Source organism: Phyllostomus discolor, chromosome 12 (genome assembly GCF_004126475.2).
Source record: "Phyllostomus discolor isolate MPI-MPIP mPhyDis1 chromosome 12, mPhyDis1.pri.v3, whole genome shotgun sequence".
Lineage (NCBI taxonomy): Eukaryota > Metazoa > Chordata > Mammalia > Chiroptera > Phyllostomidae > Phyllostomus > Phyllostomus discolor.
Window position 1 is genome coordinate 76,132,450 of NC_040914.2, and position 16,666 is coordinate 76,149,115.

Here is a 16,666-nt window from a genome sequence, read left to right on the forward strand (position 1 = left end):
GCTGAATTATTATTATTTTTTTCCATCTGAACTACATTTGAGCAAAGATTGAAACTGGCCATTCTCCAGCTGCCTCCCTTCTATTTCCTCTCTCTTAATGTAGTCTGAAAGTAGACTTTTTAATGTGTACTTGTATTAGAACTCTTGAAAACAAGGGACTGAAATTTAAATCAAACTGACTGAGGCAAAAAAGAGGTTGATTAGTCCAGGAGCTAGCTCGCCTTCAGGCACAACTGCAGTCAGAGGCTCTGACAATGGCCTCGGGCCTCAATTTTTACCCACCTCTTTGTTTTGCCCGCAGGACCCCCAGGCCTGGCCTCACACAAGGCTGGCCCCAGCACATGGCAGGCAGAAAAGAGGTTTTCCTTGAACATTTCCAAGAAAAGCTCTTGGCTGTCATTGCCTGGCTTGGGTCACACGCCCACCCCTGGACCAAGCGCTGAAGCCAGAGAAAGGGCTGTTGGGACTGGCCATGCCCACTCCTATGATTCAAGCTTGGGGTGAAAATTTAAGAGGTTGAAATTCTTGACCCAAAGGAGGTTTTGACTTGTGACTCTGGGGATTGTCACCTATAATAGTCTAGTTTCCCAGGTTAAATTCTGACTCTGAACTCCCGTGGGACATAGGAACTAGATTCCAAGGCACACATGCTCTAAGACACCCAAATAAATTTAATATAATATAATATAATATAATATAATATAATATAAATAAACAACTGGGCCCTTGGAGCATCATGGAGATGCCCCTGCTCCACCTGTCAGGAGGGTCTGGGTGTGGGTGATGTCCTCCTGGTATGTTCTCACCCGGCGCCCAGGCTGGCCTCACTGCCCACTGGCCCTCCTGTTGGGTGACCACACGGGACATGGCTTGGCTGGGCTTGAGCTGGGAGCCCACCTGGACCCTGAGCAGGCTGCTGGCTCTCCCTAGGACCTAACGTGAGCATGACCGCATTTACCTGTGCACTAGCCCTGTCCTCCCTCACAGCGGCTCCCACCTGAACCCTGTGGTTATGGGTGCAGACCCCTTCCACAGAGGACTCATGCTCCTCACACTTCCTTCTTTGGAGAGCAGAGAATCTCATCAGGAGGGCTCTGAGGCCTCCAGCCATGCATCTCTCTGAGCCTTGTTTTCATCCTCTGTAAAGTGGGAAATAATATGCATCTCACACGGTTGTTACAAAGGATACTTAAGTTTGTGTGAGTGAAGCCCTTGACAAGGAGAAGGGGCCAGTGAAGGGCTTTGGGGGTCTTTAGAGTCAGCAGGACTTGGGCTTGAACCTGACCCCTCCACTTCTCTGCCATTCAATCCTGAGTGAGTCACCTCCCTGCTGAGCCCCCATTTGTCCTTGCGTAGAACTGGGGTCCCCCAGTGCTCTCCAGAGTGGTGTCTGTTTTGTGTGTGTTGTTATCCATCAGTGATGGTGCTCTTCAAAGAGGGTGTGTGTTTGGCCAGCACAACTCCCTTCCTCTAGAAATAGAACCTCAGTTTCCCCCAGGACCCCACTTCCCTGGGCATGTGGTCTCGGTGGGGACATGGGTCAGGGGGCTGGGTCCCCCACTGACCAAAGGCTGTGTGAATGCCAAGCTCAGCCACCAGACCTTTTTGCCTGGGAATCTGAATTATTTTGTCAGCTGTACCTTAATGATACTCATACAAAAGTTCAAAGTAACCTTCAAATTTTTTTATATTTTATGCCCTGGCTGGTGTGGCTCAGTGGATTGAGTGCTGGCCTGAGAACCAAAGGGTCGCTGGATCAATTCCCAGTTGGGGCTCATGCCTGGGATGCAGGCCAGGTCCCCAGTAGGGGGCACTCAAGGGGCAACCACACATTGATGTTTCTCTCCCTCTCTTCCTCCATTCTCCTCTCTCTAAAAATAAATAAATAAATAAATAATTTTTAAAACCTTTTTATATTTTAAAACTTAAAAAATATAAACCTGTTACAGAGGTATCAGTTAGACCCACAGCTACACATACAAATTATATAGGAGGATGTGAACTCATCTACTTCCATGTCTGTTTTTCTCAATCTTGTCAGACTAGTCACACAACTATTAATCAAGCAAAAGTTCAGGGACCATTATTCTTTATTTAATCTTCTAAAGTTGCTGCATAAAATGTTTAAAAATAATACAAACCATATTAAACCTGTGAAGCCAATTTCAGTTGCTCCTTGGGAATTGAACTTGGGCCAGGCCAGCGTGGGCAGAAAACAAAGTTGGTGTGCTGAGTAAATAAATCGATCACCCCTGCTCCCCGGAGCCCTGAGCTGGCCCAGTTCCTGTGCTTTCCAAGACCTGGGTGTCCAGCTTTCCCTTCTCTTGGAGCTCAGCTTGGCTTTTCAAGAAAATCTTCTTAGCTTATGTTGGCCAGAGTCTGGGCTCTTGTCCCTTGTGCTCAAGGAGTCCCACCCAAGAAGTGTCCCTGAGGGCCACTGTGAAGACTGACCAGTGACCGTGAGCCCCAGGCATGCAGGTGGCTGCTCAGGAAACACAACTCCCTCTCACCTATGAGATGAGGAGAGAGACCTGGAGAGGCCGAGCCAGGCTGCGTGGGAAGCACTTTGCTGGGTGTGCGCACGGGGGGGAGAGAACTCTCTGTCCCCTGCTGCAGCCATCCAGTCCATCGGAAGCGAGACAAGGGAGGCTGGGCCTCGCTCGGCTCCCAGTCCCTCCGCCAGGGCTCCAAGAAGACTAGCACACACAGGTCAGGCTGCCCTCAGGAGCTCACTCCCCTGCCTGGGCAACAGGTGAGTGAACGATATACTAGAACCAGCATGTCAAAGGAGGTAGGCCAGGGGCTGGCCCAGAAAGGATGGGGGCTGGGGGATGTATCAGGGCCCCCAGGATCCATGATTCTCTAGGCCTCCCAGGACTCAGCATATAGACGGACACACAGGTCAGATTTATTACAACGAGAGGGTCCAAGCCAAATCTGCAAAGGGAAAAGGTGCATGCGGCGATGCCTGGAGGAGGCCAGGCACCAGCTTCCAGTGCCCTCTCTGACGAGGTCACAGGGACACGCTGACCCCCAGCAATGAGTTGTGACAACGTGCATGAAGTGTTGTCCACCAGGGACGCCTATGAGAGACTTGGTGCCCAAGGTTTTCCCTGGGGGCCAGTCACGTGGGCACCCTCTGCCTGGCATGTACGAACATTCTCCATGCCCAAAACAAAACAGATGTTCCACGTAAACAAGGCTTATGATGACACGGAAGGGGGCTGAAAAACACCCGCTGGGATGGAGCAGCCAATCCTGCCAAGTATCAGAGGTCAAGCCAACCCAAACTTCTCAGCATCCTGGAGAGGATTTAATGAGCTGGTTCACATAAAGCCCATTCAGGGCATCGGGACCCGGTAAAGGGACAGGCGCTTCTGGGGTCTCTCTCCCACCTCCCTGCCCACCTGTCACACAGCCCTCCACCACAATCATCCCAGACAGCTCCCAGGTGGTCCCTGTTCCACCCTGTCCTCCATCCCTCCTCTTCCTCATGGCAGCTGGGCGTTCACTTAAAACACCAGCCAGGTTGCCCTGACTGCTGTGGCTCAGTTGAGCATCATCCTGCAAAGCGAAGGGTCACTGGTTCGATTCCCAGTTAGGGTACGTGCCTGAGTTGCAGGTGTCTGTCCCCGGTTCAGGTGCATATGAGAGGCAACTGATCAAAGATGTTTCTCTCTCACATGGATGTTTCTCTTCCTCTCTTTCTGCCTCCCTTCTCCACTCTGTTTTTATGTGTTTTTTTTTAAGATTATTTATTTATTTATTTTTAGAGAGGGAAGGGAGGGAGAGGGAGAGAGAGAGAGAGAGAGGGGAACATCAATGTGCGGTTGCTGGGGGCTATGGCCTGCAACCCAGGCATGTGCACTGACTGGGAATCGAACCTGCGATGCTTTGGTTCGCAGCCTGAGCTCAATCCACTGAGCTACGCCAGCCAGGGCTGTTTTTATGTTTTTGTACATAAAAACAAAAACTTAAAACATCAGCCAGGTCAGTGTCTGCTGGTGGCCTGTCCCACCCTGGAAGAACCCGTGGAGAGGGGGGGACCGGCACGGACACCCGCCCCAGTGGCAGCACAGCTTCCTCCCTTGTTTCCGTGCAGCCACACTGAAGCCTGCCCCCTCCTCTGCTCTGCTCTGCTGTTCTCCTCTGACGTGCAATACAGTTGTGTTTATTAGCGTGGTGTTTCTTCCTTCCCAGTCCCTGGAGTGTGAACCATGAAGGAAGGGAGTTAACTTTGTTCCTCCTAGTTTCGTCCCCAGTGAAACCAGGAGAATGTAGAGATTGGTATCATGATCTTTAAAGTAAGCGTCACTCCTCTGTTCCTCCTGCAGACAGCCTTCTCGGACCTTTCCATGCCGCCGCAATGCTGTTCCTTGTCCCCAGCATCACACTTAAATAAAGCTCTCATCCCCTTCTGTGCTAAGCCCATGACCCCACTCCTAGGATGTTACAGAAGGAAAGAAAGGGATCAAATCCCAATTCGGGCTCACCTGACCCCTCAGTGGCGTCATCGAATTCCACCTGGAAGAGGTAGCCGGTGTTCCAGACGTGGAGGCAGGCTGCAGCGTCGTAGGAGATGCGCAGAGGCTGCAGCCCCGGGTCGTAGACGCTGTCCCTCCAGCGGATGTTGATGGGGGACTGCCGGGACCCCCCGGGCACGGAGCCTGCGCTCTTCCACAGAGGGTGCACTGTGGGCAGAGAGAAGGACAGTTGTGTAGCATAACAGCGGGTTGGCAAGATCGGAGGACAGGGCTCCCACTCTGGCCTCACAGCCCAGCAGAGGTGCTTCCCGTTGCAAAGATGCCGGCCCGGTGTGCTAGAGCAGTGACTGCTGAGCCCAGGGAAGCAGCAGCCTGAAGCGCCTGTGGGCACCTCCGCTTCCCCTTCTTGGAGACAGACCTACACAGAGCCGGGTAATCGGCCTGGGCCTTTGTCTGGTGTCCTTGTAGAGCAGGCCTCCTTCTGCTTCAGTCCAGATCTCTACTGGCAGCACCTGGCCTTCCGCTGTCTGTTCTCTCCCGAGGCCCCCTGCGTGCAGAAGGGGCCCGAGCCAGACGGGGGCAGTGCTCACACAGCAGCACAGCACTCACAGCCGTCCTCCTACCGGGCGCCCACCCTGCAGCCCTCGGGCTGCATGCGGCCCAGGATGGCTGTAAATGTGGCCCAACAAAATCATAAATTTACTTAAAACATTATGAGACTTTTTTCATGATTACGTGTCGTGATGTATTTAATGTGTGGACCAAGACAACTCTTCCCCTTCCAGTGTGGCCCAGAGACGCCAAAAGGTTGGACGCCCCTGCAGAGATCCTCCCTGAAGGCAAACGGAATTCGCACGGCTGCACGACCCTCAACATACACGGAATGCAGGGGCTGCTAGCCACAGAGGCAGCCCTCCTCTGACCGGGGGCTCAGCTGGCCCCTGACACGGAGATGCAAGGTGGGAAGAGTGGGGTCTTTAGGTCACATCTGCGAAACTTCACGAAGGGTGAAGGGGCTGCCAACCCCAACCATCTGTGTGGAACACTGTCCTTGCCACCAAATAAGAGGGTGCTGCCCATTGTGGCCTGCACAGAGATGACGTCACTTAAACCCTAAATAGGCTTCTGACTTTGCCTTGGACTTCCATCCAAGATGGAGGCATAGGTAGACACACTGTGTCTCCTCGCACAACCAAAAGAACAGCAATAAATTTAAAAACAAAAAGCAACCAGAACGGACAGAAAATCTAACTGTATGGAAGTCTAACAATCAAGAAGTTAAAGAAGAAACACCCATCCAGACCGGTAGGAGGGGCAGAGCCGGGCAGCCAGGCAGAGAGAACTCCCAGCAAAGTGGGGGCTGAGGACTGGGTCGGTCAGGGCGTTGGCTGGCTGGCAAGGCAGCAGCGGGTGGACCCAGTGAGGTGGCGGCTGGTGGAGCCGGCAGTCTCACATTCACTTGCGGATAAACCGGGAGGAACACCCAGGGAGCGAGACAGACTACGTAACCCCAGGTCCCAGCGCGTGGGAATAAAGCCTCAAACCACTGACTGAAAACACCTATGGGGGTTGAGGCGGCAGCGGGAGAAACTCCCAGCCTCACAGGAGAGTTCGTTAGACCCACAGGGTCCTAGAATGTACATAAACCACCCACCTGGGAATCAGCACCAGAAGGGCCCAGTGTGCTTGTGGGAAGTGGAGGAAGTGACTGAAATCCAGCAGAGAGCAGAGCAAGTGCCACTGTTGCCTCTTGGACCCTTTCCCTACAAAGAGCGTCACAATACAGCAACATGGATTCTCCGCCCCTCACTACGTAACAGGAGTGCCGAGACAGAAGAGAATGGCCCAAATGAAAGAACAGATCAAAGCTCCAGAAAAAATACAACCAAGTGACAAAAGAGATAGCCAACCTATCAGATGCACAGTTCAAAACACTGGTAATCAGGATGCCCACAGAATTGGTTGAATTAGAGGAAATTACATGAAAAAATGAAGGCAATGCTAAGTGAAATAAAGGAAAATGTACAGGGAACCAACAGTGATGGGAAGGAAACCAGGACTCAAATCAACGATTTGGACCAGAAGGAAGAAAGAAACATCCAACCAGAAAAGAATGAAGAAAAGAATTCAAAAAAAAAAATGAGGATAGGCTTGGGAATCTCCAGGACATCTTTAAACATTCCAACATCTGAATCATAGGGGTGCCAGACGAGAAGAACAAGAGCAAGAAATTGAAAACTTACTTGAAAACATAATAAAGGAGAACTTCCCCAGTCTGGCAAAGGAAATAGACTTCCAGGACACCCATGAAGCTCAGAGAGTCCCAAAGAAGGTGGACCCAAGGAGGAACACACCAAGGCACATCATAATTACATTAGCCAAGATTAAAATGAAGGAGAGAATTCTAAAAGCAGCAAGAGAAAAGGAGACAGTTATCTACAAAGGAGTTCCCATCAGACTGTCAGCTGATTTCTCAAAAGAGATCTTACAGGCAAGAAGGGGCTGGAAAGAAGTATTCCAAGTCATGAAAGGCAAGGACCTACACCCAAGACTGCTCTATCCAGCAAAGCTTTCATTTAGAATGGAAGGGCAGATAAAGTGCTTCTCAGATAAGGCCAAATTAAAGGAGTTCATGATCACCAAGCCCTTATTATATGAAATGTTAAAGGGATTTATCTAAGAAAAAGAAGATAAAAATAGGTACAGTAAAATGACAGCAAACTCAGTTATTAACAACCACACCTAAAACAAAAACAAAAGCAAACTAAGCAAACAACTAGAACAGGAACAGAACCACAGAAATGGAGATCACACAAAGGGTTATCAACAGGGGAGTGGGAGGGGGAGAGAGGGGGAAAAGGTACAGAGAATAAGTAGCATAGATGGTAGGTAGAAAATAGACAGTGGGAGGGTAAGAATAGTATAGGAAATGTAGAAGCCAAAGAACTTAATGTACGATTCATGGACATGAACTAAAGGGGGGGAATGTGGGTGGGAGGGGTTGTGCAGGGTGGAGGGGAATAAAAGGGGAGGGGAATGGGACAACTGTAATAACATAATCAATAAAATATATTAAAAAACAGAAACCTTAAATCGGTTTCCAATGTTTGCTCAAGTTGGCTGTGTATCTCCAGGTGAAAGCTGGTGTCAGCAAAGTAAGTCTTGTAACTGAAGCTGCTCTCTGATAGGAAGCGATAAAGGTAAAGTGTTCTACACTTTTTCCGCCCTTCAGTAAATATGCATAGTGCTCCTCCTCTGGGACCAGTGCAGCCAGGGATGAGAGACGCACTGAACGGGTCTGGACGCCCCCTGCCAGCAGGAGCCCAGCCCAGCCCAGCCCAGCCGGGGTGGGGGCGGGTGCGGGGGCGGAGGCGGAGGCGCTGAACCCAAGAATCCCGGCAGACAAACTAGCAAGAAAAGCTGTTTAAATGTTTGAGAGCACGCAGCGGTGTGCTGCTGAAAGTTTAATGACCAGCTCAGCAGAGGATTAAGAAGCTCTGATGTGGAATGTTTACTGATTACTACCCTGAAAACTCCCACTGTGGCCCGTCTCAAGCTACCACCGTGAGTCGCGGTCACAGACGTCGGACGAGATGCCCACTGCCGGTAAAAGGCAGCTTCCGCACACGTGGAAACGTGGCCAGAGGACACAGCTGGAATGGTGCCTGGAATTATTTCTGAACATTTTATAACTCTGACTTTTCTCTTTGGGCCAAACCACCAGCGATTCTCAATCATTGTTAGTAATAAAGCTTCTTTTATTTCTCAAAATGAAATGTTTTGCCAAATCCCAATAAACAAAACACTGAGGAGGAACAAGCTCCAGTCTTCCCTGTTCAGCAGAATGGACCCCATTTGCTGGGGGGTCCATTGCTGAAACAGCAGCGCCGGGCGGCCCCCGCGGGCCTGCGTGGAGCAATGCCCCACAGACCAGTCCAGGCGCTCTCCATGCAGTTGCTGTTACTCCGTCCCGCACAAGTGCGCAAACATGTGGGAGAGTGAGCTTTCTAAGATTGACGAGTCGAACCCCACTTACTGTCCTTACATGGTGGCCGAGACTTCTCACAAGGTGCCAGCTGCTGGTCCAAGCCTCTCCACACCTCGCCTCATTTCATGCTTCCGGCGGTGCTGTGTGTGATGTCTCGTCACCCACCTTTTGCAGGTGAGGAAACTGAGGCTCTGTGAGGTTAAGAAACTTGCCTAGGGGTGCACAGCTACAAAGCAGTGGGCCAAGATTCCGTCCCAGTGGCCTGCTGCTCCCCGTAGTTGTACTAAGCACTAAGGGGACAGCTGCGGAGAGACCATGGTGGAGATGTCTACAGTAGGTAAAGAAAGAAAACCGAGGGGCGGATAAGCATGTGCAGTGCAGTGCTGTTTTATTTTTCGAAGTCGTGTGTGTGTGTGTGTGTGTGTGTGTGTGGACAGGTTGCTCTGTGCATGGGGCAAGTGTCAGAAGGCTGCACCGAAAACCACTCATAGCAGTTGCCTCTGGGAACTGGGATCAGAGGGGGACAGGTCGGGGGTCTTTCTATGTGAATGCATAGCTTCTGTTTGGTCTGCAGTTTACAGGTAGGTCTGGGATGGGGCCCGAGGTTCCTCAATTGTAGCAAGCCCCCAGGTAGTGCTGTGGGTGCTAGTCTGAGGACCCCACACTGAGTGTGGGGCAACTGAAAGGATAGGGTTAGGGCTGGGACAAGGCTTCCATTTCTGCCCTTTCTGGGTGGGGGGGGTTTGGTACGAGTCCTGGTGACTGTGGATTCTGTCTCTGTGCTGTGTCACTGGGCTCCCTGCTCTCGGAGACCTACTGTAGGTCCTGAATACCGCAGGCCTCTTAAAGCTTGGGGCTGGGCTTACCCCAGGCTGCTCGCCCTCACCTTCACAGACCTGAGTTCTGGCCTAACGGGAATCCCAGGGGAGCCTGAACATGCTTCTGGAAACCGCCCTGTGATTTTGAGACAGCGAGTTCAGCATTGCCCACAGGTGTGGACCAACAGATTAATGGGACAGAGCTAATGACGCTCACTGAGAGCCTGGGGTGTGCCAAGGCTTTCCACGCACGTCATCTCATTTTCATGTGGCCCTGTGTGACAGTCATCCCATTTTATAGATGGGGAAACCGAGGTTCGGGGAGGTGAGGCAATGCCCAGGTCTCACTGCAGACAGGTGTAACTAATGCCCAACCCCAGGAGCGACTGGTTGTGGAACCCATGGCTTTACAAGTTGAGGACTAAGATTTACAAGTTGAACCCCACTTCGTCCTGGAGGGTGTGGGGCACTGCGTGTTGCTGTGTATAACGCCCTCCCATCTATATTGTGCACCCATGTTTTTGGTCCACACTTTCAGGAAAAAAAATCTTTCGTTTTCATTTTTTTAATTCAATTATTCATTTATTTATATTTAGAGACTTGGTTTTTGTATTATAAAGGAATTTTAGCATTTATTTTTGAACATGTTTTAGTATGAGAAATTTTGTGTCACAAATAATTACAAAACACAAGAACAGATACAAGGTATTTCAGGTGCTACCCATGTATCACGCACACCTTTTTATTTTCCTCTCAAAAATTTGGGCATAAAACTGTGCAATGCACATGGCAAAATATGGTGTTTACACCAGAAGCCAACTTATCAGCCTTCCGCTCAGGCCCTTTGTTTGACGGAGGAAGAATCTGAGACCCGAGAAGAGGAAAGGATGAGTCCAAGTTCCCAGAGCATTAACTGTGCCGATGCCGGAATGAGGCTGAGGCAGGTAGTCTCTGGACAGAGCTGGGTGGTGGTTTACTCACTGCATGTCTGCTGGGCATGTCCTCTGCTGGAGGGGTTTCGGAGCTCTAACAATGGGCTCATTTGGTCCTTCTGGGCTGGATGTTTCATAGTAACAGCTTGGGGGAAAGGCACTGGGTACTTGTCTTGTTCCTAGCTTCTCGCCCTACCAACTACCCCGTGAGTGTGAGGTTAAAGGATCTGCCCAAGGTCACAGGGAACGAGAGCAGACATCTGAACTCAAGCATTCTGGCTCCAGACTGTCTTCCATTTTGAAACACGCCATAACATTAGACATCAGATTACGTTTGGGGAAATCGGGAATTCTAAGAAATTCTACTTACGACCATCCCTCCTGTTTTTCTGTGCACAGGAGACCTGGGAGCATGGTCGCTCAGGCCTTCTCAGAGGCTGTCGCAGAGTCCCCCACACCTGCCTGACCACGGCGGGGAAACCTGAGGTCTTCAGGTGGCTCCTGCCCAGCATCAGGGTCCTCAGCATCTTGGGCCTGTCCCCGCAGAGCCCGGGAGAGAGAGGGTGATTCCTCCTACCACCCTCACGTTGATCGGGACTGCAGTGGAGTCGATTGGACCCAGCTGGTTTTGTAAAAACTCATGCAAACCATGAGCCCTGATGGTTAAATTTTAACCCACCCCAGCTTCCAGGATGACATTCGGTTTAGTTGGAGGTGTCCGTGACTTGTGGCCTTCACCATGGCCAGGTCCCTGGAGCCACCGTGCTTTGATCCGGTGAGCAGCCGGGTCAGAGGGCCAGGGAGGCAGGCCTGCTGCAAGTCCAGGGGAGTCCAGGAGGACACACCGGGGAGGGCGAAGGCCCTGCTCTTGGTCTTGACCTCTAGTTCAGAACGGGCAGCTCTCTGGCCTAGGGCTGCTCCAGGCCAGGCACAAACCACACTGTGTATGCACAGGAACGGTAGGTTCACAAGTGCAGGGATGGGAATCGGCCAAAGCTGCCAGGTTGTTGGGGCACGTGAGCAGGTGACCTCTCTGCCTAGGTCTCCTGGGTGAAGCAGCCAGTCCCCACTGTCCATAAAACAGACAAGGCTTGATAATACAAATTTGTTCTGCCTCAAGTAATCTGTCCTGGCTGGCTTAGACACTCCCAGGTTGTGGTGCTCCTTTCATGCACAAAACTCTCCACATTTGGACAGTAATTAGATGGTCCCCCTCATTATACAGCTTATAATATTTGTACATGACGACAAAAGAACTTACTTTGGACTTCACAGTATTTTATTCCACAGACACTTTAAAAATTTTTTTTAAAGATTTTATTTTTATTTTTATTTATTTTTAGAGAGGGAAGGGAGGGAGATAGAGAGAGAGAAACATCAATGTGCGGTTGCTGGGGGTCATGGCCTGCAACCCAGGCATGTGCCCTGACAGAATTGAACCAGTGACTCTTTGGTTTGCAGGCCGGCACTCAGTCCACTGAGCCACACCAGCCAGGGCTGGATATCATAACTTAACATAGAATCCTAGGGTCTTTGATCTGAAAAACCCACAGAACAGGGGTTCTGAACCTTGAGTCCATTTGTGGGCTCCCAGGAACCCAAGGATCCCATTGATTCCTTGCATAATCTGCCTGTAGCTTTCATCCAGTTCACTGATGGAACCATGAGTTCGATTGCCTTTGTTGCAATCCACAAAAAAATCCAACTTGAATATATGTGCTTTTCTTCCCACGGTGTCACTTTAGAGATATACCCAGCCTTGGGTGCCTTCCTCCCTCCCTCCCTCCCTTCCTCTCTTCCTTCCTTCCTTCCTTTCTTCCTTCACTTCTTCCTCTGTTTCATTATCCATAACTGGGGAAATAACACTCTGTTGCATTGCTTTGAGGGTTTAATGAATTGATATGAGTAAAGTGCTTAGAACGGAACTACTGCTATTACTACACACCAAGCATCGTGTTGCAGGGCTAGATGAGCACAGGCATCCCCTGGCATGAGCAAACCAGTCAGCTGACACTAGCAGGTCCCCTTTCCTCTCGGGGACATGTCCTCTGCCATTCCAGGCTGCCCTGCCATCTTCAACCTGCTTACTTAAGGTAGATTGCATCACTGGCCATCCCAGGGGGCTGGTGTCTCCCTATCTTCCATAGCCACATGGCAGGGCTCTGCTTCACTTAGAAAATATCATCACCCACCTCGTCCTGCACATCCTTCACTGCTGACTTGCACATCATTTCAATCACTATCAACAACAGAAACTGAAATCTCTACCATTAAAATATGTATAAAAGCCATACACTGTACAAGCAGTTCAAAGGTAAAGAGTAAAAGTTTCTCTTTCCCAGAGTGAACTGCTGATTGCAGTTTCTTGTTGCTCTTTCTAGAAATTTCCAAGCTACATAAGCTTAATTTTGGGGATACAGTCTGAGAAACGGGTCACTGGGTAATTTTGTTGTGCAAACATCGCAGAGCACTTACGCAAACCTGGGTGGTCCAGTCTGCTACTGTAATCATGTGCATTCTGCTTTCATCCTACAGGTGGCAGAGTGGGCTCGTGTACACCAACATCACCACAAACACCGAGGAATGGTAGTGTGAGCCCTGAGCATGGGCTTTTCGTCCTATATTTATATTTTATTGATTGTGCTATTACAGCTGTCCTGATTTTTCCCCCTTTGCCTTCCTCCACCTAGCACTGCCCACTCCCTCAGGCAACACCCCCACCATTGTTTGTGTCCACTGGTCTTGTGTGTAAGTTCTTTGGCTTCTCTACTTCCTATGCTGTACTTTACGTCCCCATGGCTATTCTGTAACTACCTATCTGTACTTCTTAATGCCCTCCCTTCTTCACCCATCTCCCCACACCCCCCTCCCACCTGGTAACTCTCAAAATGCTCTCTGCATCCATGATTCTGTCTTGTTCTTCTTGTTTGCTTAGTTTGTTTTTTAGAATCAGTTGTTGATAGATATGTGTGGGGTTTTTTGCCATTTTATTGTTCATAGTTTTGATCTTCTTTTTCTTAAATAAGTCCCTTTAACATTTCATATAATAGTGGTTTGGCAATGATAAACTCCTTTAGTTTTTTTCTTGTCTGGGAAGCTCTTTATCTTCCCTTCAATTCTAAATGATAGCTTTGCTGCGTAGAGCCATCTTGGCTATAGGTCCCTGCATTTCATGACTTTGAATATTTCTTACCAGTCCCTCCTAGCCTGCAAAGTTTCCTTTGAGATATCAGCTGACAGTCTTATGGAAACTCCTCTGTAAGTAATTAACCTCTTTTCTCTTGCTGCTTTTAAAATTCTTTTTTTATCTTGAACCTTTGGCATTTTAATTATGATGTGTCTTGGAGTGGACCTCTTTGCATCCATCTTGTTTGGGACTCTCTGTGCTTCTTGGACTTGCATGTCTATTTCCTTCACCAAATTAGGGAAATTTTCTTTCATTATTTTTGCAAATAGATTTCCAATTTCTTGCTCTTTCTCCTCTCCTTCTGGCACCCCTATGATGTGGATTTTGGACCTCTCGAAGTTGTCCCAGAGGCTGCTTATGCTTTCCTCTTTTTTGTGGTTCTTTTTTCTTCTTATTGTTCTGATTGGTTGTTTTTTTGCTTCTTTTTGTTCCAAATCATCAATTTGATGATCAGCTTCATCCACTCTACTGTTGTTTCCCTGTAAATTATTCTTTATTTCAATTAGTGTATCCTTTGTTTCTGACTGGGTCTTTTTTATGCTGTTGAAGTCCTCACTAAGTTCCTTGAGCATCCTTATAACCAGTGTTTTGAAATCTGCATATGATAGATTTCTTACTTCCATTTTGTTTAGTTATTTTTCTGGAGTTTTGATCTGTTCTTTCATTTGGGTCACATTTGTTTGTCTCTTCATTTTGGCAGCATCCCTGGGTTTGTTTCTATGTATTAGATAGAGCTGCTTTGACTCCATGTCTTGGTAGTGTGACCTAATGTAGTAGGTGTCCTGTAGGGTCCAGTGGCATAGCCTCCCCATCACCCAAGCTGGGTCCTCAAGGTTTGCCCTTCGTGTGGGCTGAGTACACCCTTCTCTTGTAGTTGAGCCTTGGTTGCTGTTAGCAAATCAATGGGAGGGATTTACCCAGGCTAGTCAGCTATAAGGACTGGCAGTGACCAGTGACCACAAACCTTCATCCTGCGTGAAAGATCAGCTGGGCAGGGACAGGGTGGTGGTGCTCTATTGTGGTCTATAGCTGTCCACTGGGTGCGCTGGCCCTGGGGTTTCCCAGGTGGTGCAGGTCAAGATCAACCCCCACCTATGTTTTGCCTGGGGCCACTCTGCCTGAGCTATAAAGCAATCTGAGATGGCTGCTACCTGTGCTGGGCTTGGAGAGTCCCAAGCAAAATCAAGCTATGAATCTAGGCTGGCTGCTGCTAGTGCCAGGCCTAAGGCTCATTGAGGCCAGCTGTTGCTTATTTGATAGGATTTTGGAAGTTGAAGTTGTGAAGCATAAGCCAAGACTGGAAGGAAAAGCAGCTTGGGTGGGCCTATAAGTTGGGTGGGGCAGAGTCTCTGGGGATCTCCAAGGCGAGTCAAACAGTGTTAGTCAGGTTGATGGAGTCTCAGATATGGCACCAGCTTGCCAGCTCTGTGGGGAGAAGATTTAGAAAAAGGACAATGGCCTTGCCTTGATGTCAGATACTTCAGTTTTTCCCTGTATGCCACTGGTGCCTTTCAAGCTGCTACCCCAATGCTGGAGCTCAGAGGGATTGAGTCTGAGTAAATCCGTGTGTGGGTTCTTTTAGAGGAACTGCTTGGGGCTCCTCCACTGCCTCAATCCCCACTGGTTTTTGCAGCCTGAAATTGTGGGAACTTATCTTCCTGGGACTGGAACCCTGGGCTGGGGGGCCTTTTGAGGGGCTGGGACTCCTTGTTCCTGAGACATCCATCCCGAATTTTTTAAAAATGTATTTTATTTTAGAAAGATCATGTTTATTTTTAGAGAGAGGGGAAGGGAAGGATGAAGAGAGGGAGAGAAACATCAACTTGTGGTTGTCTTACATGCACCCCCTACTGGGAACCTGGCCCACAACCTGGGCATGTGCCCTGACTGGGAATCGAACCAGTGACCTTTTGGTTTGCAACATGGTACTCAATCCACTGAGCCACACCAACCAGAGTTCCCTACCAAATTTTTATCTGCCACACGTGGGTGAGAGACCAGCCCATTCTGCTTCCGCTTCCCTCTCACCAGGCTGGATGGATGTGGTTTCTTCAATTCTGTAGTTGTCAAACTTCCATTCAACTTGATTTCTAATGGTTCTGAGTGATGGTTGTTCTATATTTCAGTTGTAATTTGGGTGTGGTTGTGCAAAGAGACAAGCCATGTCTGCCTATGCTGCCATCTTAACCAACCAAAAGTCTGACTTTTCTTTTCATAATCAGAGTGTTTCAGTTAAGCTTTGATTGCCACTTCAAAGCAGGCTATCTCAGTTTAATACAGTACTAGCCACACCCTAGATAAAGGGCCAGGTCACCTCCCACACTCAGACACCTTTGTTTAGAGATCTTGGTTGATTTAATAACTGAATATGTGGCTCACTTGTTTACTTCTCCCACTCTTTACATTCTTGTACTTGTACTTTAATTAGTTAATGAATTTTATTCCTCGCCCAAGGATATATTTTTTTCTATTGACTGAAGAGAGAGAAAAACATCAATTGGTTGCCTCCTATACATGCCCCCAGTGGGGATCAAACCCGCACACTTTTGGTATATGAGCTCATGCTCCAACCAACTGAGCCACCTGGCCACAGCTCTTGCTCTTATAATTTTAAATTCAGCAATAAAGAGTGAGTCCATGAAACCTGCACCCCAGCCTGGACCTCAATAAAAGCAGAACTGCAGGCCCATGCTCTCTCTCCACCAGTGACCTGGCTCTCTGCGCCCTGGTGTGCTTGTAAGCTCTAGGATATGCAAGTCCACCTCCAAACTTTTCATTTATGTGAATCCTTAAGTTTCTTTTATTTATTTATTTTAAATATTTTATTTATTTATTTTTTAGAGAGGGAAGGGAGGGAGAAAGAGAGAGAGAGAGAAATATCAATGTGCAGTTGCTGGGGGTCATGGCCTGCAACCCAGGCATGTACCGTGACTGGGAATCGAGCCTGTGACACTTTGGTTCACAGCCTGCGCTCAATCCACTGAGCTACGCAAGCCAGGGCTCTTTTATTTATCTAAATTTTTTTATTTATTGATTTTAGAGAGGGAGGAAGAGAGAAACATTGATTTGTTGTTCCACTTTATTTATGCATCCATTGGTTGATTCTTGTATGTCCCTTGACCAGGAGTAGAACCCACAACCCTGGCATATTGGGATGATGCTCTAATCAACTGAGCTACCCAGCCAGGGCCTGTAAGTTCCTTTTACTAAGCTAGTTAATTTTTTTCTCTATTCCAAAGGATACTAACATGACATGC

At 48.8% G+C, this 16,666-nt stretch overlaps 1 protein-coding gene across 2 annotated transcripts in view; it reads right to left on the reverse strand.

Moving 5' to 3' along the window:
- The window catches only part of CA5A (carbonic anhydrase 5A), a 33,511-nt gene extending 22,682 nt beyond the window's left edge, over positions 1 to 10,829 (reverse strand). For both annotated transcript variants that reach the window (XM_036012374.1, XM_028502067.2), the window contains exons 1-2: positions 10,593 to 10,829; positions 4,494 to 4,691 (exon numbers count right to left, since the gene is read on the reverse strand). In XM_036012374.1, coding sequence (XP_035868267.1) covers positions 4,494 to 4,691; positions 10,593 to 10,749 — 355 coding nt within the window. In that variant the 5' untranslated portion in view covers positions 10,750 to 10,829. The remainder of the gene's footprint in view (positions 1 to 4,493; positions 4,692 to 10,592) is intronic.
- Between the last annotated feature and the right edge of the window lie 5,837 nt (positions 10,830 to 16,666).